The sequence below is a fragment of the Syzygium oleosum genome, unplaced genomic scaffold (assembly GCF_021117445.2).
Source record: "Syzygium oleosum isolate NSW1041296 unplaced genomic scaffold, Sole_v2.1 Sole_v2.03, whole genome shotgun sequence".
Lineage (NCBI taxonomy): Eukaryota > Viridiplantae > Streptophyta > Magnoliopsida > Myrtales > Myrtaceae > Syzygium > Syzygium oleosum.
The window spans coordinates 11,539,479-11,565,082 of NW_026607487.1; the positions used below are offsets into that span (position 1 = coordinate 11,539,479).

The following is a 25,604-nucleotide window of genomic DNA, read 5'->3' on the forward strand; positions in this document are numbered from 1 at the left end:
CTCCTGCTCTGATCTATATATGAGGGCTTTAATTTAGTCCAACTGCCATTCATCTGCCTCCCACATCGATATCATAAATTTGCAGCATCACCAGCCTGCACTGCCCACAACCATCATCTAAACGTTTTGCGGTAAGATAATGCGAGGCGAGCGAGTTCTCACGGCAACTTTCAAAGCTAGTGGGCCAAGCAAATTTGCCTTCTGTTTTGCCTGATCAGGACCAAGATCATTGACTTAGACAAATTGTCCATGCCTCACAATCTTAGCAAAACATGGCCATTTCTTCCGCTGATAAGCATAGTGTCGGCATGGATGGCGGATACATTAAAGTCTTGGAAATTTTCGTGACCCTTTCCTAGCGAACACGTTGATCTGATCGTGCCAATGCGGGGGTGGAATAAATGTCCGCCCCCAGATACAGGTAGAGAAGTCACTGCCGAACCCCTATTAATGAAGAGAAAGTAAGGCAGGGAGATAAAATGTAAGTTGATCCATTGCATTCTGAAATTAGAATGGGGTGTCTCCATTATCATGTCCTGTATATGCAAGGCCGCCGTTATTTCCGCCTCTCAAATAGTTTTAGACATACCTTAAAATTTAAATTGTTCAAAGTAGCCCTATTTCTAATAACTCCTTGTAATACTCAACTCTTTACTTTAAATTTTTGTAGGGGAATTCTTTGGTTAAAAAAGAGACTGATCCGCTAAAAAAAAGCCGTGTATTTTCGTTACGATGTGTGGCTTTTGCCTTTTAAAAAAATACCGACTTTCACCCTTTCTTTTTGTGATTTTGATTAATTAGTTCTTTCGAAATTATTTTTGTTGACTAACTCGATAAATTAAGGAGTGTTACAGCCATCTAGAAGGTAAAAACAATGCGAGCCTATGAAAGACATGCAAATGATAAGCTGCATGCTTACAATTACACCACCGGAAGGAAGTTCTTCCATTTTTTTTTAACACGGCCGCGGATATTATCTATGATCTGCTATCATAATGCGTCTTACCGAATATATTTTGCCGTGGTTTCTATAAAAGTGTGTCGACACACAAACACTCACAAAACTTTCTATGATAAACTGAAATCTACTTTTTTTGTGATCAAAGGACTAGCAATCTTCTGACGAACGATTCCTCGAGGAGTCCCCCAAGCCCCAACATACCCAGAGACACCACCACTCCGAAATACAAAAAGGAAATGGTTCAGGAATTTCAACAAACAGATAGCAGGTCCTTTACAAATTCAGATCCCAACGGAACGGTGAAAGCGCTTCTTACTGAATGGGTAGGTTCGAATATATTCATCAAACCTATTCTTCTTAAAAAAAAATTCGGTGGCAGTAGCACCGCTATTTTGCATCAACTGCTCGGTCCAGCAGCATTTACACCCATGATCCCCGTCGGTTGTGACTATACCATTCAGAAGATGGACCATCAAAAGATGACGACTTTCCATCACCCAATGCTTTAGTTGAGTGGCTCGCGGTGACTTGTGTGCCAAACGGACCACTCAAACCAGATCGAATTGGCCAGTTTGATCCTATTTCCGGAAGTGTTGGTTCGCTTCTCGGTTCCTAAAAGTAGAACTGATGTCTGGACAGTCTGATTCCCGGTTTCAAGAGGGAATCATATAGAAAAAAACTAGTAAAATGTAAACTAAACCTTAAGTGAATTTCATTGATAAAAATTAGTAAAATATGAATTAAATCTTAAATGATCAGTTTTATTGGATCAAACCGAAAATCGATCACCCCCAGTGGTGACGATTCAACGACAAACACAAGCCAAAACGGACTTTCCCGGATCGCCAGGCAATGCGTTTTATCGGCAAAGCTTCTAAATGGTCAAATCATGGTATGTTCAGAGACAGCAAACGACGTCGATGAAGTCGCTAACCAGGTTCAAATCGTCGCATCAGATAGGGGGGGGGACAAGGACAACACGATTGAATCCAGAATCACGGTCTCACCCAGACACCATCATGTTTTTTTTTTCCTTGGCATTAATGCCGACCAATTCAGCTGAGCTTTGTTGTCTAGTATTAATGTTAGGGCGGCAGATTCATTGCATGGGGCGTGCGATTCTGTCGGATGGGATGCGAGACACATCTTAACCGTCAAATCTATTGGGACCTGAACCCCTCCAAGCATCACCACGGTTGGAATTAAACCGGATTTCCAACCTGAGGATCTTGTACGGTACACCCATTTTACCGTATAGCTATACAGCGCGCCGTTGTAATTAAATAAAAAAAATTCTTCTCGTGCCGTAATTATATTTCATGACGTTTTGAGTGCAAAAGTGTTGTAAAAAAACATGATTTACACCTTAAAAGTGTCTAAAAAAATCAATTTCTTGAATGCCATAACTTTTTAAAAAATGTACCAAAAGTGCTACGTCACGTCGGATTTTCGACAAATCGATCGACATTTTTAAAAAATTATGGTACTTAAGTGATCGATTGAAAGTTATAGCACTCAACTGATCGTGTTTTAGAAGTCAGGATATTCAAGTGGTTGAAAAAAAAAAATTATGACACTCAAGTAAACACTGTTCGAAAGCTATGATACTTATTGTGTTCTTATCCCCTATGGTGTAGATAGAACTAGATTGAAATGAATCCATATTATACACCCGGAGGAAAGGACATAGGCTCCATTATTTGGTGAATGCCGTCGTGCGCAAATATACATGCAAGAAACCTATAGCCACCTAGAAACTTACATGTAAGTACAAGTTCTAAGTTTTCAGAACCTGAAACTTATGATATACACTCTTAGTATCGTCGTATAATCTGAATATACCAATATAACAAGTTCCAAATACAAATGAAACTGAGTCAAGCTACTTGTGACTAACTCGAATTCGGCTCGATAATTCTTGAGATCCACTCGTCTGATTTTGAGTTGCTCAGGTAGCTTGATGGGTGGAGTTTGAACTTGACAAGCTTGCTAGCCTAAGCATCAAGCTTCTATTATTTTTTTCAAAGATATTGAATAGTTATGAAAGACACAGAAATCCCCAAAATCATATGATGTACCATTCTATTAGGATTCGTTGCACAATCACAAATAAAATAGAGAAAAAGTGCAAGAAAGAGAATTTTAGACGCAAGGTTTTATCTTGATTCATCTTTATACTAAGGCTACGTCTAGCTGACGATTCCACTGTAATTAACACATCGTACCTTTTTATTATATCCCTCAATTACAAGAGAAATAGAATATACATATATATATATATATATATATATTATGTATAGTAGCTATTCATGGCCTAAACCCAAACTACTAATAAAATCACGAATTCAAAAATATAAAAAACTCTGGCTTTTAGGGGCACTGCCCCATACAACCCCCGCGGGGGTGGCCTCCCAAACCCCTGCTCGCTCACTGGGGAGCGGGATCCCTGTACTGTCCTGTTGCTAAGGAGTATGAACCACACCCCAACACATTCAACCTTTTCAAGTTCTCAAGCTCGTGTTGTTTTATAAATTGATTGTATTCAAGTTGAGCTAGATTGAGTTCAAGTATCTTGACTTTCTATTCTAGTAATCGAGCTCAAGAACTCTTTCCTTAGACAAAAATCCAAAATAACCAAATTCAGCTTGGTGATCAGAATTAAGCTTCTTTCGTGAATCTCTCGAGCTTAAAAATTTAAAGCAGACCGTGGGAGTTTTATATTCTGAAGATGTTGCTAATTAACTCTTCTTGGAACTGATTGTACTGATATATTTGTTGTCTTTGGAAGGCATCTTGAAGTATAAGTTACCAGCTTAGCTTCAACTTCGTCTTAGTTAGCCTGTTACACGAGGAAATTAAGGAAGTTTTCTGGTCACTGATGGTGGTAAAGCTCCAGGTTCCGATGGATTTTCTTTACCTCAGCTTGGAGTGTGGTTGGTGATGATTTTTGTGCTGCTATATCTAATTTCTTCTAATCTTCCAAGCCCCTTAACAAGATTGATTCTACAGCTATTTATTGAGCCTAAACTGTCACTGCCTCCAGGATGACTGAGTTTAGGCCCATTGCCTATAAATGCATCACTATGGTTTTAAATAATAGACTTGGCAAAATACTACATTTCTCAATCTGCTTTTGCGTAGGGTAGATGTATTGGTGATGATATTTTATTAGCTCACGAACTAGTGAAAAGCTATCATAAAGCTGGTACTTCCTTGAGATGCATGACTAAAGCTGACTTAAGGAAAGTCTCTGACCCCTTGAATTGGGAGTTTATTCAACTGTGAGCAAGATTAAAAACTATATAAGATCACCTTCTTTCTTCGTAAGTATCAATGGCTCCTTGGAGGGTGTTAGAGAAGGAAAAGTTAATCTATTATTCAGCAAAATACCGTATTTATACAATGGTAACCCAATAAACCCTAAGAGTCCTAAAGACCACTTTGCCCTTGATACTTCTAACACTCCCCCTCAAGCTGGAGCATAGATATTAATCATGCCCAGCTTGTTACAAATATATTCTATCCTCCCGCTACCCAAAGATTTAGTAAAAATGTCTGCAAGTTGTTCACCAGTTCTAACATGACTAGGAAGAATCATTCCACTTTGCAGCTTCTCTCGAATAAAATGACAATCAACCTCAATGTGTTTTGTTCTCTCATGAAACACCGGGTTAGATGCTATATGTACTGCAGCCTTATTATCACACCATAGAGACATAGGAATTGAAACTTTCAAGCCTAACTCAGTCAACAGCTGCTGAATCCACACTAATTCACATGTTGCTTGTGCCATGGCTCTATACTCTGATTCAGCACTGGAGCGGGCAACAACACTCTGTTTCTTACTCTTCCATGACACTAGATTTCCTCCAACCAATGTATTGTAGCCAGTAGTAGATCTCCTATCATCTGGAGACCCTGCCCAATCAGCATCAGAAAATCCTTCAACTCTACTATGACCATGATTTTGATAAATAATGCCTTTCCCTGGAGTCTTCTTCAAGTACCTTAAAATTCGAATTACTGCATCCCAGTGAGAAGTACGAGAAGAAGACAGAAATTGGCTGACCACACTAACTGGAAAGGCAATGTCTGGTCGAGTAACTGTGAGATAATTTAGTTTGCCTACCAATCTTCTATATCTCTCAGGACTATCGAATAGCTCTCCTCCTTCGGCAGCCAGTTTAACTCCTTGTTCCATGGGTGAATCAAGAGGCTTGGATCCTAACATGCCTGTCTCAATGAGTAAATCCAAGACATATTTTTGTTGTGACAGAACAATACCCTTCTGTGACTGTGCCACCTCAATTCCTAAGAAATACTTCAATTTTCCTAGGTCTTTAGTCTGAAACTGTTTCTGAAGATAGATCTTTAGTTCATCTATACCAACTAAATCATCTCCCGTGATAATAATATCATCCACATAGACAATCAAGAATAATTTGCCTTTCCTTGACTGTCTATAAAAGAAAGAGTGATCATTGTCACATCTAGACAGTCCAAAAGAAAGTACAGCTTCAGAAAATCTTCCAAACCATGCCCGAGGAGACTACTTCAAACCATACAAAAATCTTTTTAATTTGCAAACCATTCCTCCAGACTCCCCCTGAGCAACAAACCCTGGAGGTTGCTCCATATAAACTTCTTCATGTAGAGTACCATGCAAAAAGGCATTCTTAACATCAAGCTGAAATAAAGGCCAATGATAGGTGGCAGCAAGAGATATCAAAATACGAACAGAAGTAAGCTTGGCAACAGGAGAGAAAGTATCCAGATAGTCAATCCCATACATCTGAGCATATCCTTTCGCAACAAGTTTCGCTTTTAAGCGAGCAAGAGAACCATCGGGATTAACTTTGACAGCATACACCCATCTACAACCAATAGCAGTTTTGCCTGAAGGAAGAGGTACCAAGTCCCAAGTTTGATTTACCTGTAGAGCTTTTAACTCTTCTTCCATTGCTGTCCTCCACCCAGAAATTTGTAATGCCTCAGATACAGACTTGGGAATAGGATATTGGTCAACAGTAGATAAAAATGATCGAAAAGAAGGAGACACAGAAGAGTATGAAATAAAATTTGCGATAGAATGTTGTGTACAGGCACGTGTACCTTTGCGATGAGCTATTGGAAGATCAAGATCTGACACATGAGGAGAATCGACTAATGGTGGATCTGGGACGGAAGATGACGCAGTCGTGACAGGAGGAAGGGGGGGAGTATGAACCCGAGGACGCCGAGTATAAACCTGTAGAGGAGGTGGTTCCTGTGTAGACGCAGGTGAAACAGCTGGAGTAGTTGACCGAATTGTAGTCACATGTAATTCTTCATCCAACTCAGACATAGAAATTGGAACATCATGATATGGAGTGGATTCGAAGAATGAGACATCAGCACTTATGAAGTATTTGTTCAGTAAGGGAGAATAACAATGATAACCCTTTTGAGTACGGGAGTAACCAAGAAACATACACTTGATAGCCTTGGGATCAAGTTTGGATACTCCAGGTCGATGATCACGAACAAAACAGACACAACCAAATACACGAGGTGGTAAGGCAAATAGTGGCTGATTTGGAAATAAAGTAGAAAATGGAATACCACCTCATAGAACAGAGGAAGGCATGCGATTAATGAGATAGCATGCAGTCAAGACAGCATCAGACCAAAAGACTTTAGGGACTTTCATCTCAAATAACATAGATCTAGTAACTTCCAACAAATGTCTATTCTTCCTCTCAGCAACACCATTCTGCTGTGGTGTTCAGGACATGAAGATTCATGAATCATACCATGCTGTGTCATAAAATCAGAAAAAGGTGCAGAAAAGTACTCCTTAGCGTTATCAGAACGCAACACTTTAACATGCACACCAAACTGAGTAAAGATTTCAGATATAAATGCGCGAAATATAGAAAACAACTAAGAACGATTTTTTATTAGATATAACCAAGTAACTCTGGAATAGTCATCAACAAAAGTAACGAAACATCTAAAACCCAACTTGGAAGTCACATGACATGGACCCCAAACATCTGAATGAACTAACAAAAATGGAGACTCTGTTCGTTTAATGACTCGAGGCGGATAACTAATACGATGTAATTTGCCAAGTTGGCATGACTCACACTCTAAACTAGAAATAGATTTAAAACTGGAATTCAATCTCTGAAGACTGTGTAGAGAAGGATGACCAAGACGACAATGGATCTGATGTAGAGAAGTAACACCAGAACATGCAAAGGAAGTTGAGTCTTCAAGCACATACAGTCCCCCTTCCTCACGTCCTTTACCAATCGTCCTCTTCGTAGCCAGATCCTGGAATATACAAGAATCAGGATAGAATGTTACTGAACACTGAAAGGTTTTAGTTAACTTACTGACTAACATGAGATTAAAAGGAAATTGTGGAAGATAAAGCACTGAGGTCAAAGGCAGTGATGGAGTTGGATGAACTGTGCCAACTCCCTTAACATGTGTAGATGAACCATTAGCTAAAGTAACGGTGGACGATGATGGAGTAAGAGAGGAAAATATACCTGAAAGACCTGACATGTGATCAGATGTCCCTGAATCAATGACCCAAGGGTGAGAACTAGCTGAAACGCATGCAGTAGCATTACCTGTCTGGACTAGAGTAGCAGTGGAAGACGAAGTAGGTAGTGAAATCTGAGACTGGTTGTACCGTGCAAATTCCTCATCAGACATAACCACTACATTGCCTTGTGACGGCTGTGGTAGGGACAAAGAGTCAGTGCCAGATGCAGCATTTGCAAACTGTTGTTGCTGTCCTGGTCTACCATGTAACTTGTAGCAAAATTTTTGAATATGGCTAGGTTTTCCATAATAATGACAAGTTTGAATAGTCCCCGAGCTCTCAGCAGTAGTTTGGGCCGATCCATAAAGCTGCCTTTGTCCTTGGCCTCTTCCTATTCCTGTGCTTCGACCACCACGGCCACCACAACCATTATACCCTCCACGATTTCCTTCGTCACCCCTACCTCCACCAGTTCGATATTGAGAAACAAGAGCTGAATTATCAACCACAGCTGTGGTGCTCTGAGAAGAACCACGGGATGCTCGAAGAACTCTAGCATATGTATCCCTAAGTGACGCAATAGTCTCTCCTCCAAGAATCTGAGACCTAACAGTATCATAGGCTGGAGCAAGACCTCCTAGAAAATTCATTACAGCCAACTGTTCTCTTTGGAGTCGCATTTGTTCAGCATTAGAAGAAATAGGAAGGAGAGCATTCAATTTATTTATACATTCTATTAAAATCAGCAAAGTATTGATCAATAGAATGCCCTTTGCTCTCAGATTGGTGAAACTCCTGTGATAGTTCATATATCCTAGAAATATTGTTCTGGCCAGAATACAATACATCTAAGTACTCCCACAAGTCCTTGACTGTATCAATATGAGTTACCAAGTCTACAATATTGCTCTCCATGGAGTTCAAAAGCTGACCCATAAGACATGCAACAATAACATCCCAATTTGCATCATTAGTAGGTTTAGTTTCAGTCAAGTGCATATGCTGATTTCTACCCGTCAAAACAAACTTAACAATCTTCTTCCATTGTTGAAAATTGGTAATACCCTCAAGCTTCTTGTCAGTAATTCGATAAGATGAAGAGGAAATTACCTCGGTCGTCACGGTATCACTCTTTCCAGAACTACCATCAATTTTACTTAGATCACCCATCCTTAACAATTCAATAATTCACCAAAGCCCCAAATAATTAACTCCAAAATCTCCAAAATTCACCTAATCAGCGTCGCATAAGTTCTGAAAAATTCAGAAACATTCCACAAACACATCCATATCTCGAAGAAAGCGCTACCCACATCATTATCAAGCCTAATCAACAAATAACGCCTAAAAATTCCTGCTGTGAAGCTCAGTAACCATCAAGTCGCCAAAAAATCAAACCTGTGGGTCCTAACCGAGAGACATGGGTGCTGAATCTGGCTCACTGACAATGGACGACGCCTCACTGATGCTGGACGACCTCTCTACAAGACTCCCCGACGATGGACAGCACTGGATTTGGACTTGCTGGCCTCGGTGACGTTGGGTGACGTCTCTACATGGGTCACTGGGTCTTGCTGACTCTAGATCTAGCCTTGCCGGGCCTAGGCAACGTCAGGCGACGCCCTGGCAAGGCTCGCCGGCCTAGATGACGCCCCGGCAAGGCTCGCCGGATCTCGGTAACACTCGATCTGAGCTCGCCGGGCTTGGGCAACGCGAGATCTAAAGATTCCGGTGAGAAGGGGGTTGATTGAAGGGGGTTGGTTGGTGGTCGACAGTGGATGGTTCACGGCGGCGACTGGTGGTAGACGGTGGTAAGCGGCTGTTTAGGGTTTAGAATTTTTGTTGCTCTGATACCATGTTAGAGAAGGAAAAGTTAATTTATTATTAAGCAAAATACCGTATTTATACAATGGTAACCCAATAAACCCTAAGAGTCCTAAAGACCACTTTGCCCTTGATACTTCTAACATAGGGATTCTTTGCTGGGAGCAAGGGTGTGAGAGGGGGATCCAATGTCCCCTTACCTATTTGTGTTGGTTATGGAAGCCTTATCTAGGCTTCTCAACTCCGCAGCTCAAAGTGGAAAGATCAAATATTATTCATCCTGCTCTTAAGTCAATTAACATACCTATGTTTTGCTGACTACTTAATGATATTTTTCAAAGGTGATGTTAGTTCTTTGAATGGGATACTCCATATCCTTCAATTCTTTCGAAGTGTATCTGGCTTGCAGGTTAATCCTCACAAGACAGAGGTATACACTTCTGGCTATAATGAAGATCCAGTCTATGAAATCTTGCTGATTTGTGGCTTTAAAAGGGGCCAGTTACCTGTAAGATATCTTGTGTTTCTCTTATTTCTGGAAGATTGTCTGATAAGAACTGTAAACCTCTCATCAATCGTATCACAGCTAGATTTTCTCGTTGGCCTGCTAAAAGACTCAAATATGCTGGCAAGCTTCAATTGATCAAGGCTGTGATCCATAGCTTAGTCCATAATTTGGTGCGAGGTTGTTATTCTTCCTATGAAATTCGTGAAGGTCATTGAGCGATGTCTTTCTTTCTTTTGGAAGGGAAGGCACGATGCATGATTTGGTGCTAGGGTCAGTTGGGACCAAACTTGTCTTCCTAAACATGAGGGAGGACTTGGGTTTTGAAAGTTTTGATTGGTGGAACACTAACTGTATTCTAAAGTGTGTTCGGAGGCTTCTGCTAAAATCTGGTTCTCTTTGAATCGCTTGGATTATATAAGAAGGGGGATTATTTGGTCTGCCACTCCCAATAGCAATTGTACTTACGCCTGGAGGAGGATTTTATAAGGCAGTTCTTTGATTAAGCCTTTTACTAAAAACCAGATTGGTAATGGCCAGTCCATCTGTCTTTGGACTGATCATTAGCATCCCCACGGGATCCATCTTGTTGTCTACCCTCGCAGAGCGTTATATAATGCTGCATTGCCTGCTTCTGCTAGGATTGCTGACATAATATCTGATTCTAATTGGTTTTTCCCTAGCGCTAGATCTTATGCTATTGTTGCTATCCTAGTCTGCGATATGCGGTTCACTTGCGCCCCATTCTGCTTTGGAAGATAGAGTTGTTAACACCATAGTCTTCCAATGGTGCTTTGATCATTTCCTCCACTTGGGATCTAATTAGGAACATGGCTCCTCAAGTGTGTCGGTATAGGATCATATGGTTTGCACCTAATGCTCCCGAGTTTGCTTTGATCTCTCAGATGGCAATATTGAATAAGCTCTTGACAGAAATGGGAGTTGGTTTCTCCTTCCACTTCTGTCGTTTGCTTTCACCGTAGGCAATGCAATGAATCTAGAAACTATCTGTTCTTTGGCTGTTGTTTCTTCCCTGCTTTGCCTTTGTATCTTTGTTCTATTGTTAGAACTCCTGGAGATTAGGAATCTGAATTTCTATGGCTTCAGCAGCAAGTCAAGGGTCCCAGTTTTTCCTCGATCATCCTCAAGTTGGCTTGGAGTGGTTGCATTTACTATGTATGGCAGGCTGGAAATAATGTTCTTCACAATCACAACAAACCTTCTGTGGATCAAGTACTGAAGTTGGTTGTTTGCTGTTAAACACAGCATGAAGGTCAGTGCGTCCTCAAGCAGAAAGTTATCATATCTCTGCTAGACTCTTGACTGGTATGGTTGAATAAAGAACTTACCCATAAAAAAAAGGATTAATATAAAAAGAAAATCATAAACTGGTATACTTGTAACAAAATTACCATAAATTAATTTTTTTACCACTAAAAATCCCAAACCAGTATACCTGTACCATCTGTTAATTTCCGTTAAATTTTACTGTCAAATTGCTGAGTTGTATGACACGGTGTACCAGTTTAGGGCTTTACCTCCATTTATCATAGCTATGCCAGTTTGTGATTTTTCGTAGTATTAATCCAATTTAACGGAAATTAACAGAGGGTAAATTTGTCATAGATATACCAGTTTGGGGTTTTTGATGGTCAAAAAATTAGTTTATGGTAAATCTGTCACGGGTGTATCAATTTGGGATTTTTCGTGGTATTAACCCTAAAAAAAATAACTTGCTTCATATGACTTGTTCCTATCTTGTCATTCTCATTGTTTTTCTCTTTATTCCTTCTGATGGATTTTAGGATTCATGAGTCATTTGGTAATTTAGCTAAGCGAGACATAGATTATCTAGTCTCTTCCTTCCTAACCTCCAAGATCCAAAAACCCTTTTATTTGATTATTCGCGGCATCAATTGGTATTGAAGCCAAGGTCCGGCATTATCATCATGTGTAAACATTCTCATAGGACATTCCTTCAAGTCTTTGTAATTCATGTTTCTTCCGGCCCCGAAATAAGTGATGAACTATTAGAATTACACTGTAGGCCCCCAAAATCAGCTGACGGCACATGTAAATGGAAAAAGTTAACGAAGTTAAAAGCTATAAACATAAGGTAAATTCAGCGGGTAACATGAAATTTCCCCACCGATTACTTAGCGAAAAAAGAAAGCATTACATCTCTCTCTCTCTCTCTCTCTCTCTCTCTCTCTCTCTGAAGTTTCTGAGAAAGCCAACGACTATACATCGAGCTAACTCATTTGTCCCTTGACTGAAAGTAAGCAGCAAAAGTGTAGTCTCTGGTGAGCATGAGCTGACATGTTCTTGACCTCTTCCATGGGCGAAGCTTCCTGCAGCATAATCCCTGAGACTGCGATGTTTAAATGTTCGAGCCCGATTTTGAACACGGCAGACAGAGACTCATTCCCGAAAAGTCGAAGATCCTCATCCACATGCATCAGACGAGTCTGCTCCCGATAGAATTCTCAGTTCTTGGCAGTGATTCATATGTGAGACTTCGAAAATTTCTGCCAGGAGATTGTCATTTTTGAGTTTTAATTCTCATGAACTACGTCAATAATTACCAAACAAGATCCTTGCTTGAATGAGTGATTGGTTAGTTCCCTTCTCACGAAAGCCCCAAAAAAATGACCCATTAGTCCACGAACAAATGAGAATGCGCCCCCGCAAGCCTTGTTTTTTAAACCCGGGCCGGTCATTGAACCCGCCTGGTTTTCGGTTCGCTGGTCAACTGGTTCAACCGGCCGAACCGCTGGGGTGACGATTTGCACAATTTAGCAAACGCAAGTTCCTATTGAAGCTATTTAGCAAACACGAGTGCGTAGCTCAATTGTTTATCCGGTTAGACCGACCGGGCTGAACTGGGTCAACTTCCGATTTGACCTGTTCTCGATCATTCCAGTTTATAAGTGAAAATCAGATCAGATGATGGTCCGATTCCCCAGTTCAACTAGTTGAACTCCCTGGTCCGTTCCAATTTTAAAAACACTATCCACAAGTTTATCAGTTTTCGTTTATGATAGTCAGAACTAAAAATAAAATCCAGAGAATAATGTGAGGGTAAAGCTTTACGTTAAGAAATGACGACAGCTGAGGCTGTACAGAGCCTATCGTGTCAAAAAAGGAAGTCCAGCAACTCTCTGTTTCGTGGGGCAAAAGGATATACATGTTTCACAATTCATGCACACCAAAGGCAACGTGAAAGTTCGTCTCCTGCCTAAAAGGCGCGTTTCATCAGCTTGATTACATTTTTCACGTTCTTTTCTCTATCCCTCTGATCTCCAACCATGCTTCAATGCCACCTCTGATCAAGAATCTCCAACACAGATGTCAGCATGACGGACCACCAACACTGTTTTCTTAATTTTTATTTTTATGTTAATGCTTCTTCGTTTTCGTGCGCAGAATGTCATCGTCTAAATTAGTTGCTCCTGACTTGTCCAGATCCACAGCAATTGTTGAGCCAACATCACCGAGATTAGCTCGTTGACCCCTTTGTTGGTGAACCCTTTTTGCGTTGCAGCTGACACCCAGTAGCTGTACTTCTTCAATGTCACTGAGAATGTTAACTTTCTCCTCCCACTTCATGCGTTTGTAGAATAATGATCTGGATTTTATAAATGTTAATCTAAATGACCCTTGTGGAACCCTCATCCTTTCCTTAGCCAAAAAGTGAAGCAGCCCTTGATTCACTTATCATCGCGCTGATCACTCACATTAAACTATTAATCTAGAGAATACGAAATATAATGGGTCAATATATGATTTTGAATTTAGTTTTTGTGCTATAACGTTGTGCTAATGTATAGACTTTTCGTAATTCGTTTTGATTAATCTCTAAATGATAAACTATACAGAGCACACGGATATCTCTACGGTACTCTTAACTTAATGTAATGATTAGCTCTACAATTCAAACGGATGAAAGGGCCCTCTCAACGGCCACATTTTGATCCCTTCTAAAAGAAAACAATTAAGGAAAAATCGAATCGAAAAGGAGAGAGAGATCTCATCTCTTTGCTTGCTTTTAAAACAAAAGACCCGAACTTAAAATACTCATGCAAGGCGACCACGCAATACCAACTCCCCTTCTTTTCTTTCCCCAACATCGACCTTATCTTTCACTTCAAGCACATGCTCTGAATTTTAAGGTTGTTGGAGGCTACTGTCAACTGGTATGGTGAATGCATTCTCCTCCTAAAATGATGTAGACCTTCACTTGCTTCATACGTATCCCTCTCAGGCGATGATTCTCACTCAACCCATATTCGTATTCCGCTTACCCATCAAAAAGCGGGGGACATTGGAGCTTTTTACAGAGACAACCCCCTGCACTGATGCTTCAGTTCTCTCTTCATCAGATGCTCTGTGACATCAAACCCAATCGCTCTTTCCTCAGTTTCCCTAATTCCTCTGTTATAACGAAGCTCTCTCTCTCTCTCTCTCTCTCTCTCTCTCTCTCTCTCTCTCTCTCTCTCTCTCTCTCTCTCTCTCTCTCTCTCTCTCTGTTCCCAAACAGCATTCTGTTTCATGTAACATGAATTGCAAACCCCAGAATTAGATCATCTCACGAGGGAAGCCATCATGCCGTTCGGTTTGGTCTCGACATGGAACAAGCGACGGAGAAGCAAATCCCTGGAGCAGGCGGACCCCTGTAATTCTTCTTCACGCGTCTCTTCTTTTACAATACTTAGTAAAATCAATTTGATAATAAGATGTATGGCTTCTTGGTGATTTTTGAGGATTACGAAATCTCATGGTACAGTCAAGCTTGCTGCTAACTGTTATGGATGCAGGGACTTATAAGCCGGTGAAGCTCTGGCAACTCGAAGATCAATCACTACAAACCTCAAAGCGGCGCAATGGCTCGTCCGTGTTCACGCTGAAAGAAATGGAAGAGGCGACGTCATCTTTTGACGATGCCAACTTGGTAGGGAAAGGAGGGTTTGGAAGAGTTTACAAGGGGATTCTCAGGTCAGGACAGGTACAAGGCAAAGAGCGTAATTTTAGGTTTCTAGTCGAGGCAAGTACAAAAGATGACAATTCTCATCTCGTGTTATGTGAATTAAGCTATTCAGGTTAAAGAAAGCAATGGATTACGATTATTTGTAAACAAATAACAAATGAATGCTTCCCTGCACAGACTCTTGCTCTCATACCCTTTTCTAGTTAAAGAGATCTCTTTCGGGACGTATTTAATCCCCTGAATTCTTGTTGAAACACATTATTATTATCTTCTATTTGATGTGGACCTGAAGGTGGTTGCCATCAAGAAAATGGAGCTGCCACCATCTAAAGAAGCTGATGGAGAACGGGAGTTCCGGGTTGAAGTCGATATCTTGAGCCGCCTCGATCACCCCAACCTGGTGTCGTTAATCGGCTATTGTGCCGACAGAAAGCAGAGGTTCTTGGTGTATGAATATCTGCCAAATGGGAACCTGCAAGATCACTTGAATGGTTAGTTTTTCGACTGCTCAGGATAATATATATTCCCGGTAAAATGACTTTTGATAAGTATTCGCTTTACGCTTGTGCTAGGAATTGGGGATTCAAAGATGGATTGGCCTTCAAGGCTCCAAGTAGCAATAGGAGCAGCAAAGGGGCTAGCCTATCTCCATTCAGGTTCAGCTGTGGGAATCCCGATTATCCACAGAGATTTCAAATCTACCAACATACTTCTAACGGCAGATTTTGAGGCAAAGGTAAGCCAGATAATTTGACCCTTAGTATGGGCAGCTTTAAGGGCACAAAAGAACTTATTCAGAGGCCATTTGATATAGATATCCGATTTTGGACTCGCCAAGCTGATGCCCAAGGGCCAGGAAATATGTGAGACTGCTAGAATGCTTGGTACTTTCGGCTATTTCGATCCTGAGTATACATCGGTAAGCTATCATTGTCACCCATAGTTACTTGATATATTTAGTCTCTGAGCCTAATCAGTTCAAAAAGTTCAAAGTTCTTCCTAGAGAATTGGAGGTTTCAATTAAAAGATCGAACTTCGCTCCAGCTCTATGGCAGAAAAGTTACTTTAGAACGTCTTGTGCACATACGCTTGTTTTTTCCCCTGCTTTTATAAGATCATATGCACACACAGAGACTCGACCTTAAGTACACTATAGCAGACATACATTTATTTGATCTATTGCTTTACCTTGGCGAAAAATGTCTTGAGGGTTCTCCACGCACTAATGCATGATATACTACTACATACACAGAACATTCCCTATTTGCTAATAAGACGCACATGAATCAGAAATTCAAAGCATATCATCTGAGTAGCTTGCTACAATCTGCATGTTCACTTTTGGATATATTATCTGCATCATGATATATGGCAATAAGCTCAGGGAGTCTGTTCAAGGATTACAATATGTTAGAATGCTATCCTCCTTCCCAAATTTCCCACAAAATGAATTCAATAACCAGCCCCACTCCCCCAAAAAAAAAAATCAAAAAATAAATAAATAAAAATAAGGTTACAGCCAGACTCATGCCAGGTGTAGCCAGCACATTGATATGAAACTACTGAATTGGCCATAACCTGACCAAGACATATTAGCACACTAGGCAAAGAAACAAGTGAATTGGCCACAACCAGACCTAGACATCTAATCACACTAGGCAAATAAGATACTCAAACTTCCAGAACGGCCGTAGACATACTTCTCTTTGCAAGGGAAAAAACGAAAAAATCTCTAGCATGGTTTTGTTTTGAGAGATATTACCAAAGAGGGAGATATGAAATTGATGGTTTTCTAGACTTCACACCTTGTGGTTTAAAGCTACACAAAGAAAAGAAAAGAAACTACCTGCAGACTTCATCACCCTGTGGTTTCAAAAGTTGCATTGTGCCCAACTCAGTTTTAGACCATTTAGACTCCCTTAAAGTTTCTGTTAAAATGAAGAGAAGCTACCAATCATCCAGGAAGAGATCGACTGTTCAGGGTCTGTGCTTTGAAATTATAAAACTTGATTTGATTGTGTAGCTTGCTTTTTGTCCCATCCAAAGGGTGCTCTTTTCCTATCTCTAAAAGTATATGCTTATGTGTTATTCTAAGTTGCCCATTTTCAATTACTTTCCAGGGTTTTCATGAGGGGTTTGTGACAGAAGTTTTAGGGATTTAATTTGCTCCATTTTTAGAAAGTAAGAAATTTCAAAAACCAACAAATCCACTCTCATATAAAAATCAAACTTAGTTACCCAGTCGTTACTGTGCTTTATTGAATTTTTTATGGTTCTAAGATTGCAAAACCAGGCATATGATTTGCCAAAACTGACAGTTAGCATGAATGTCTACCAAATCCACAACAGGGAAATTTCTTAAACCACACTTTAGGAAATTGAATTTGGACCAAATCACACAGGTGGATTCAGCATAATTCACCTTCTTTTTGTTCCAGTTCAATTAAACTGGCTTTTGGCAATAGACAGGAAAACTCACTCTGCAAAGTGATGTGTACGCATTTGGTGTGGTGCTCCTCGAACTCTTGACCGGACGAAGAGCATTGGACTTAAATCAGGGTCCAAATGATCAGAATCTAGTACTTCAGGTAGATTAATTTCAACTCGGAACTCAATATTTCCCAGGCAATCTACAAAATATATTAGACATAAAAGAAAATCTACTTTGAGTTGCAGGTAAAGAATTTACTGAACGGCCGGAAAAAATTGCGCAAGATTATGGACCCAGACCTCACTCAAAATTCGTACACACTGGAGTCCATAGCCATGTATGCTAACCTAGCATCACGCTGTGTCCGACCTGAGAGTAGCGAGAGACCCTCCATGGGAGAATGTGTAAGGGAACTTCACCTAATATCCTTCATTAACTCGAAAGGTTTGGGCATGGCTGTGAACAAACGCGAACTGATCTAAGATATGAGATGTCTCACAAGAAGAGAAATGATATGATAATGTCTATGAAGGAACATGACCTCTTTTACTACCAGAACACATTTTGGGGCCTCCATGTACCTAAGATTCTTGAAGGAGCATCTAGTTATCCTCTGTGAAGCAAAAGAGCACAAACTGTGTGCAATGCACGACATAATTAAAAGAAAGTTTAAGAAAGATTTTGGGCTACATTGTAATGAATCTAGGAAGCATTTGAATTATTGAGTCTAGGCTAGGAAAAAAAATTCATGTATTTATTTCTTTCACCCTACTGCCAGCTTCAAGTTGAATTATTTGTACAACCGCTAGTTTATTTGGTATGTGTATAACCATCCTTTTCTTCACAAAGTTTTCTTTCAAATGTGCAGAGATTTGTCCCCATTGGATACTGCCAGATTGAATTGCTTTATGCAACCTCATCTTTATCACGATTGTCTACAACTCATACCATATCTTAAAGAATATGCATGGTGAATCCAATTTCAAGAAGATATATCATGATAACTCAAAATGAAGGCAGAAATCATGTTAAAGCAGCAAGATCAAAAGAAAGCAAGTAATGAAGCTTTCTTCTTCGTAAAATCATGGCACATTTCATCCCCAGTCAAAGTTGATAGAGGCAGAGATAAAACAGGAGATCTCTAGAAACTTGAAGTTATTATGAAATTGCACTAAAAAAGAATTAAGAAATAAATTAGATTCTTGTTCGAGTCAAAGGGTCAGCCTAAGTGAATACTTAAACAACTGACACCAATATGAACAATCTGAACATAAAAGGGAGTGGGAAAATGAAACAGGACATCTATAGAAACTTGGAAGAGAGTATTTCGAAGAAGGAAAACCATGATTATCATTTAAGTCGGACACTGTACAAAGATGATTGATTCAAAATTTACAGAAGGGGAATAATAAGGAACTGTGATTTTCCTTGGCAACTAGGAAAATTGTATGGTGTGACATTACCTCCACATGCATTCAAGAGGTCTGTTCTTGGTCAGAGCCTGACTCATCTGATTCTGAAGGACTATATGGTACTAGAAGTTTCTTGCACATCAAGTGCTTGCGTCTTTGAAGTGTCAACAGGACCAGAATGTTGTCTGTCTTAACGATTCTGTAACCTGCTTTAGTATACATGTTGAATGGAGCAAGATCAATCATTCTGCAGTGCAAGTACACCTCTCCTGAGGAACACATCTGGGAAATAAGTTCCTCACTAGCCTTCAATAGATGCCAGCCAATACCTCTCCTGAAAGTTAAAAGGATCTCCAATTGTCAACTTCCACTCAATCTATCCACCACGAGGTACGGTTGATACACTAGTAAAGTTTGAGCTATTTAGGAAGTTGACACTTTGCTATCGCAATTTACATGACTTTTCCGCTATGTAGGAAGTTGAAATTATTTTATCAGTAAAATCAAAGCTACTGACAGACTTTTGCACTAGATTATCCACTTACAAACCATCAAACGGGATAAGAACCAGGTTACAAGAATACAATCTAAACCTTAGTCCAAAGTATGCTTCAAATCAAGAGGGAGAGCCCCTGATCAACATCAATCGGGTTAATTGCATTCCAAACAAAAGGGCCAGTGCCAGTGAACCATCTCATTCTCAGTTTAAGCAACAACAAACGAACCAGAAGACATTCAACCATGCCGCAACAGAGCTGGTAGAAACATGTAATTTGGCTTCTTGATTTCCAAAAACTCAATGTTCAGTGCTCACCACCACATGATCCTAGACCCAATTTTTACGAAAAACAACGAACGCACGAGTAAGCGTCCATGTCTAGCACCAACAGCCAAGAAACGCGATAAATAAATCCCCTGTTTTTTCTGTTCAGCGGCATTGCAAGGCAATTAGTGGGGCTCCAGTATTACCTCCTGAGCTGCTCTTTGACGGTCATGTTGCAGATATAAGGAGAGTTTCGCGGGGGCGTCGGCGTCGGCGGAGAAGCGTTCGAGCCTCTCTTGTTGAAGCACACCTCCACGGTTCCGGCCAACTCTTCCTCGCCGTCTTCCCCGCCCCTGTAAAACCCGACGAGCGTCGCGACGTGCGGCATCGCGCTCCGCCGCTCGATCAAGTACTGCTTCACCAAGAACCTCACCAGCGACACGTACCCGCCGGGCAGCAGCATCGACTCCGCGAACGACTCGGCCAGCACCCGCACGGTCTCGTCCATCTCCTCGGCCCTCATGACCCGGACCCGCAGCGACCCGGATCCCAGCTCCCGGTCGTACGCGAAGCCCTCGAGGGACCGGAGCTTGCCGAACTCTTCATCGGTCAAGAACCGCCCGGCCCGGTACGGGTCGTCGAGGAACGGGGTGGAGGGTGCTGTCCCGGTCGACGCGGTCGTCGGAGGGGAGGGCTGGGAGGACGAGGACACGGTCCTGCAGGCGGAGCGGTCGAATTTGTGGAGACCGAGAGGTGGGTGTCGGAGACCGGGAGGCGGCGATGATGGGAAATGGAGAAAGTGGCGAGCTTTGTGGCGGCGGCGGTGGAGGTGGTGGTGGTGGTGGTGGTGTTGGGGGTCCAAGGAGAGAGAGAAGGAAAGTGTTGCAGCCATAGGAGAGAGCAAAGAGCTCGGATTCGAGGATTAGCTTACGAGGGAGATGTAGGAGTCATACGTCAGAGACGACACCGCGCTTAAAAATCAAATCTTTGGTGGATTTTTGGGTCGCTGTTTCCATCCGATCGTTTGATAAATTTCCTTACCGGGGAGGGGCTGCTGGCTTCTATGGTGAAAGATAGGAAAAACCAGCTTTGCAGTAGCAGCAACTCCGCCAACTTTTGATGTTGACAACGCTCAAACTCTAAGAAGGTTTTTGGTGTCTAATGTTTTATTTTTTTGCTCTTTGTTTCGAAGGGCTATGTTTCAGACAAAATTAAGACGCAGCGTTATCTCGTAAACATGTTAGATCCACATAAAAGTATCGAATAAAGTCTTCGCTCAAGAGACCAAACATGATGTGTTAAGTGCTTTAGTGCACACCATTGTAGCGATTCGGACCGGTGATCCTTACTCAAGGAACGATGCCGTGCATATCACTATTTTCGTAAGTAATACATCGGTCGACTCATTTGTGCAATGCTTCACATCAAAGAAGTGCGTGCACGGTTTGCCGTTGAGCGATCTAATTGGAACAAAAGTCCACGTCTGTAGTAAATTAACAATAACGGTACATGTGATGTACGAAAGACGTGGGACAATTGGGTAGATATGTCGAGTAGTCGAATCCTTAACAAAATTTTAAGGACTCGGGCAAGGAAAATGGATTCTTAAGATGGTACCATGCCAAAAATAAGGAAAAAATAAATACTTTGTAGAAAGAGTACCCCTGAACCAGATGCGCACATATATGATATAAGCAGTCATTGATTCCTTCGCCCTGAGCAATCCTCAATGGTGTCACTTACAAATCGTGACAATAAAATGAAGATGTGCACAATCTTCAACCCCAAAATGTTGCTAGTAATAGCAACATTAAAATGAAGATTCAAATTCTAATTCCTAATTGTGAGATCCTGTCATTTATCTATAGGTATTTTTCTTAATGCAATCTCTTTAAGTTTGGATAAAGAAAATAGCTTGTCCTAAATTCTCTTCTTTTGACATGGATCAGTCTTGTCATTCAACTCATGATAAAAACTTACTTTCGTTCGTTCGATTACAACAGCAATATGAAATATTTAAAAAAGTACAAGCTTTGACGCATGACCATACATCAACTTTCAATAGATAAAACTACAACGGCTTTTGGCATATGAACTTTTGGTTATCGCTCACCGATACAGTCGAAGTTCTCACTCCTATTGTTAATCTAATGGGTGCTACTCCATCAAAGGCACTTTCCTCAAATTTAGACACACACGGCACCGCACCGCTACAATCTCGACTAATGACGACCCGTAAGGTCGATGACCCTCGAATCTACGGCAAATGCTGCTCAGATCGAACTCGGGGACCAAGGAGAAAGGTTATCACAGCTGCGATCGATCATCGATTCAAAAATCCGATGGTTGCCTAGAGGGAGGGTCGGAGTCCATAACAGTAGCCAGCGGCAGTTCGGTCGGGAAAAAAAGGTGGAATCGATTGCGAGAGGACTCATGACAAATATAGGCCGGATTTGTTAGACTTGAGAAGACAACATACGATGAATGATGATGATGCTTGCTTGTAATGGTCCGAAGGCAATACCTTGGAGACCAAAAAAAACCAGTCCGGTCTCAAAGTCAACGAAACTTCAGATAGATAGATAGGCCCAACATCCCTCGGATTCGGACCCAAACCCACACATTTCACTTCTCTCCTTCGCAGCCCCACCGCGAGCCCCGCCGGGAAGGAGGAAAGGACAGGAGGAGCGAGCGCAGGTCGTCGACATGGCCACGGACGCCGCCGCTGCCGCCGCCGCCGCCGCCGCCGCCGCCAGCTCCGACGACTTCGCCATCGGATGCTTCCTCTCCATCCGGACCACCTTCGGCGACGAGTTCGAAGCCCAGGTCGTCGCCTTCGACGCCACCTCCAACATCCTCGTCCTCCATATCCTTCTCGTTTCGACCGTTCTGCTCGTCCTCCGGCGTTCCCAATCGTGACTTCGCGCTTCGAGTTTTGTGATTTACCCCGAGGGGGGGTTTTTCTCGCCTTTTCTTTCGTTTATGCTTCCGTTGCCGCTTTCTGGGTTGAATTCCTTGACTGTGTTCGCGGTTTTCGGATTGCCACAAGAGGGTTCGAAGTCCGGGTCTCGGCGGAACTTGCGGCTGCTCAAGGCGGATTACATCAAGCATTTCACCTTCCTGCGTCACGGTCAAGACCCGCTCGATCCCAGCAAGTGTTACATTGATCTCGGCACCTTGCGAGCTCGAGAACAATCGGCATTGAGGTTTGGTGTCGGTTATCTTCGTCATTTCTGCTGCTGTTTTCCAAATGAGGTTTCGAGTTTTCCATGGTTTTGGTTGGGGGTTTTGTTTCTGCAGGCTAGCCGAAGCGGAGGCTGAGAGGATAGGAGTGGGTGTGACCAGCGAGGCTCAAAGCATCTTCGATGCATTGTCTAAAACGTAAAGTGTCTCACGCTTTATCCCCTCTAGTACTACTTGCATATTGCTGACAATTCTTGCTTGGGTTATATCATAGGATCTAATAGAATATACTCTCCAGTTTTAGATAGTGACATGTTTGCCATGCGTGTACATTCTGCGGTATTCAAATCAAGATGTGTTAACTCTTTGGGTATGGCTAGGAATAGGATGTGCTCGAGGTGGTGGAGATGATTCGGGGTTTGCTTCTTAAAATCAAGAGCTCACTTTCCATTTGTTTGCCTATGGTTTGTGATTTTAGGTGGGAAATTCTTATGGTAAGACGTGAAATTGTTATTCGTGGAAGTAAAAAAAAATCTTGAAAATGCGTATGAGGTGACACAAAAAGTTACTCTGACGAAGAAGTCTGCTCTACTCATTAATATGTCGAGACGATGCTTTGGGTTTATCATATTAAATGGTGCTTCTAAGATTGGTTGGTTTCGGCTGTATCATGGAAACATCGTTGGTAAATTCTCCAGACTGGCTACTGTTTCCTGTCAGATCGAGGATTTGGTGCACAGAATTGTATCGTGTCAGAGTGAGGATTTTGGACTAATTCAGTTCTGGCTCTTCTTTGAATCTTGAGGCAAGGAACTAAGTCAATGGTGTTTGGTAATGGTACCTGGGACTTTAATATGTGGTGACCAATGGTCTAAAAATAAGCTCGATTAACTATCAAATCACAGACAAGGGGGAGAAAAGATAGAGAATAAAGATTCTGGAGAGAAAGCTGTTGCGCCTGGCACATTGCTGTTGTTTGTTGAATAATTAAGTTTGGTTTATGTGTGTTTAGCTAACTCACACCTTTATCTGATGGTTGTGGATGTTGAGCCCATAAGAGGGTTCTTCATAAGCATTTGGAGTAAGATTCTATTGAAGTTCTTGGATATAATTAAAGTTAAACCCGCTTTCACTTGGTCTTTCTGATAAAATTGACTAGTACGTGTTGCTTGCTTAATTTCTATTGCTCATAACATGAAGAATTGTAAAGGTCAGTGTAGTCAAAAGCGCACACCCAGGCGCCAAAGCAAGCTTAGCTTTTCGCCTCTGTGATGTCTAGGGGAGGCGTGTTCAACAAGGCACCTTTCTTACTTAAGCCATCGGGCGCACGGGGCACAAGGCACTTGCCTGATCCAAACTATGGGTTATGGAAACCCTAAGGAGTCTTTCTTTTGAATGATTTTTTTATCCTCCTATTTCAGAAAGATCGATGGAAGATAGGACCCAGAAAAAAGTAAATTTCTAGAATCATAATTCTGAAATCTAGAAGAAATTGGTGCTTCACTCCGTGTTCTTCTAAGTTGTGTGACATTATGTCTGGCTTACTTTCACTCCATCCTTATGGCTAAGTGCACACTTTTCTTGCACAGTATTTATTTACACTTTTGACCTAGTTTAAATTTAAATATGTTAATTTCATTCTCGTTTAAGATGATTAATGCTAAAAAGATTTTCTTAATTTTGCCTTGCTTTGCTCGGGCGTGCTCTTTTTTTGGCCTCTCTCCTTAGGTGTTTCGGGGTCCTAGTGCTTTAATGCGCTTTTTGCCTTTGACTACGCTGGTAAAGGTCAACGTTTCACTCATGAAGAGGCAGACCTCTTATCCATTGATATGGACTTCATGGCTCAGTAGCCTATGCTTGAGTTAGAGATAGGAAAAGGTTGCAAAAGCAAGAACAAGTTTTAATGCATTTCCCCTATTTCTTTTATTATGCTAAGAGAAATAAATGCATGTGGAGAGAAAAATGCCATCATATTTTGTGAATCCTATAGATTTAGTATCGGTTGATGGTCTTTTCTTGGTCTCGCTTTTCTTATCCAAACAAAAGTAAGTATACTCTGTCAATCCTCTGTCTATTTTCCCCATAAGAATGTTGATTAGGAAGCCTCGAGTTCGTTGAGACTTCTCAAAGTGTAGGCTATGCGGAAATGGAACTTGCCAATATGCTTTACAGGAGAACAAATTTTTAACTTTAACTTCCTCACATACAGGCTTCCAGTTCGCTGGGATAAGAGTATCATAGTTGTGATGGATGAAGTGCGTGTCAGCAGTCCATATGTTCCTGAATCTGTTAGTGGAGGTGCCGCTGCTGCCAATGAACGGGTTAAGAAAGTGGTGAGGAAAAGAATGCAACTACTTTAGTCATCCACTTTTATTACTCGACTAATAAAGCGATTAACGGATTGTCCATGAACATTCTTAGTTGGAATTCGAGAGGAAGAGATTGCAAGCGCGTCCAACACAGTGAGCATCTCTGCACACTCGAATTTGTGGGTTTCTACCAACTCTAGGTGGATTTGCCATCCACTGGCAAGGAAAATGTGAGGGCTGCAAAAAGGAGCAGTGTCTTCTATCACCTATTAATGTCGGGTTTAGTTGATCTGCAGCAAATAATCTCTGGTTCATTGTGAGATGGGTGTGCAGATGAAGAAGACTCGAGACAGTTCCTTTGAGCTTTGCTGATGATAAGACATCTGTCTGATGTATGCCTCTTGTATTTTGACTTGGAGAGTTTGTGTAACGGTATCTGCTACCATGTTGTGTGACTCATGGTGGTGAAGATGTGCTGAAGAAATTGACGACACGATGGAAACTTACACAGGTGAGCCTCGGTTGTTCTGTTGCCTTCTTTTTTGTGGAGAATGAGATCAACCGTGGTGCGGATACAACATCGTAGCTTTATATTTTACCTGCGTATCTGGTAAAAAACGGGTTGTGTGTTGTTTGTAGAAGATTTACTCTGTTATTCTGCAGTATACTGCACCCTAATCTTCGTGCCTAA

At 41.4% G+C, this 25,604-nt stretch overlaps 4 protein-coding genes across 11 annotated transcripts; 2 read left to right on the forward strand and 2 right to left on the reverse strand.

The window, feature by feature from the left end:
• Window positions 1–6,740: 6,740 nt before the first annotated feature.
• LOC130137596 (uncharacterized) lies at window positions 6,741–8,213 on the reverse strand. Its single transcript, XM_056309240.1, has 2 exons — window positions 7,585–8,213; window positions 6,741–7,279 (listed from the first exon to the last, which is right to left on the reverse strand). Exons 1-2 carry the CDS (start codon window positions 8,177–8,179, stop codon window positions 7,251–7,253), a joined length of 624 nt encoding a protein of 207 aa, XP_056165215.1. The 5' UTR covers window positions 8,180–8,213; the 3' UTR covers window positions 6,741–7,250.
• Window positions 8,214–14,016: 5,803 nt separating this feature from the next.
• Window positions 14,017–18,715, forward strand: LOC115670897 (probable serine/threonine-protein kinase PBL28). 2 transcript variants are annotated; one of them, XM_030592298.2, is made up of 8 exons: window positions 14,017–14,503; window positions 14,646–14,833; window positions 15,108–15,306; window positions 15,388–15,551; window positions 15,630–15,734; window positions 17,281–17,403; window positions 17,492–17,650; window positions 18,115–18,715. In XM_030592298.2, exons 1-8 carry the CDS (start codon window positions 14,434–14,436, stop codon window positions 18,202–18,204), a joined length of 1,098 nt encoding a protein of 365 aa, XP_030448158.2. In that variant the 5' UTR covers window positions 14,017–14,433; the 3' UTR covers window positions 18,205–18,715. The 2 variants fall into 2 exon arrangements, with proteins under 2 accessions (XP_030448158.2, XP_056165739.1); XM_056309764.1 differs by lacking the exons at window positions 17,492–17,650; window positions 18,115–18,715 and having other exon boundaries at window positions 17,254–17,391.
• On the reverse strand, window positions 14,885–20,461 carry LOC115670898 (uncharacterized). 7 transcript variants are annotated; one of them, XR_008816124.1, is made up of 5 exons: window positions 19,628–20,461; window positions 18,710–18,992; window positions 17,594–17,702; window positions 17,295–17,445; window positions 14,885–15,287 (listed from the first exon to the last, which is right to left on the reverse strand). XR_008816124.1 is itself a non-coding variant. In XM_030592299.2 (3 exons), the coding sequence occupies exons 1-2, from the start codon at window positions 20,311–20,313 to the stop codon at window positions 18,722–18,724; spliced, it is 957 nt and encodes a 318-aa protein (XP_030448159.1). In that variant the 5' UTR covers window positions 20,314–20,461; the 3' UTR covers window positions 14,885–15,287; window positions 18,710–18,721. The 7 variants fall into 7 exon arrangements, 1 of the variants encoding a protein (XP_030448159.1); XR_008816123.1 differs by having other exon boundaries at window positions 17,546–17,702; XR_008816125.1 differs by having other exon boundaries at window positions 17,546–17,859.
• A 1,505-nt stretch (window positions 20,462–21,966) lies between these two features.
• LOC115670899 (uncharacterized) lies at window positions 21,967–25,604 on the forward strand. Its single transcript, XM_056310236.1, has 5 exons — window positions 21,967–22,286; window positions 22,467–22,627; window positions 22,722–22,802; window positions 24,814–24,937; window positions 25,026–25,604. The coding sequence occupies exons 1-5, from the start codon at window positions 22,128–22,130 to the stop codon at window positions 25,068–25,070; spliced, it is 570 nt and encodes a 189-aa protein (XP_056166211.1). The 5' UTR covers window positions 21,967–22,127; the 3' UTR covers window positions 25,071–25,604.

What these genes read in the sequence shown, in the direction of transcription:
- LOC130137596 (XM_056309240.1), bottom strand. Translation starts at nt 8,179, where the DNA reads ATGCGACTCCAAAGAGAACAGTTGGCTGTAATGAATTTTCTAGGAGGT. An exon ending in TGCTACTCTAGTCCAGACAG is followed by an intron (nt 7,280 to 7,584) that starts GTAATGCTACTG and finishes TGTATATTCCAG; the next exon opens with GATCTGGCTACGAAGAGGAC.
- LOC115670897 (XM_030592298.2), top strand. Translation starts at nt 14,434, where the DNA reads ATGCCGTTCGGTTTGGTCTCGACATGGAACAAGCGACGGAGAAGCAAA. An exon ending in GGATTCTCAGGTCAGGACAG is followed by an intron (nt 14,834 to 15,107) that starts GTACAAGGCAAA and finishes GTGGACCTGAAG; the next exon opens with GTGGTTGCCATCAAGAAAAT. An exon ending in TCGATCCTGAGTATACATCG is followed by an intron (nt 15,735 to 17,280) that starts GTAAGCTATCAT and finishes TTTTGGCAATAG; the next exon opens with ACAGGAAAACTCACTCTGCA.
- LOC115670898 (XM_030592299.2), bottom strand. Translation starts at nt 20,313, where the DNA reads ATGGCTGCAACACTTTCCTTCTCTCTCTCCTTGGACCCCCAACACCAC. An exon ending in GTCAAAGAGCAGCTCAGGAG is followed by an intron (nt 18,993 to 19,627) that starts GTAATACTGGAG and finishes TTTAACTTTCAG; the next exon opens with GAGAGGTATTGGCTGGCATC.
- LOC115670899 (XM_056310236.1), top strand. Translation starts at nt 22,128, where the DNA reads ATGGCCACGGACGCCGCCGCTGCCGCCGCCGCCGCCGCCGCCGCCGCC. An exon ending in CCTCCAACATCCTCGTCCTC is followed by an intron (nt 22,287 to 22,466) that starts CATATCCTTCTC and finishes TTCGGATTGCCA; the next exon opens with CAAGAGGGTTCGAAGTCCGG. An exon ending in ATGAACGGGTTAAGAAAGTG is followed by an intron (nt 24,938 to 25,025) that starts GTGAGGAAAAGA and finishes GAACATTCTTAG; the next exon opens with TTGGAATTCGAGAGGAAGAG.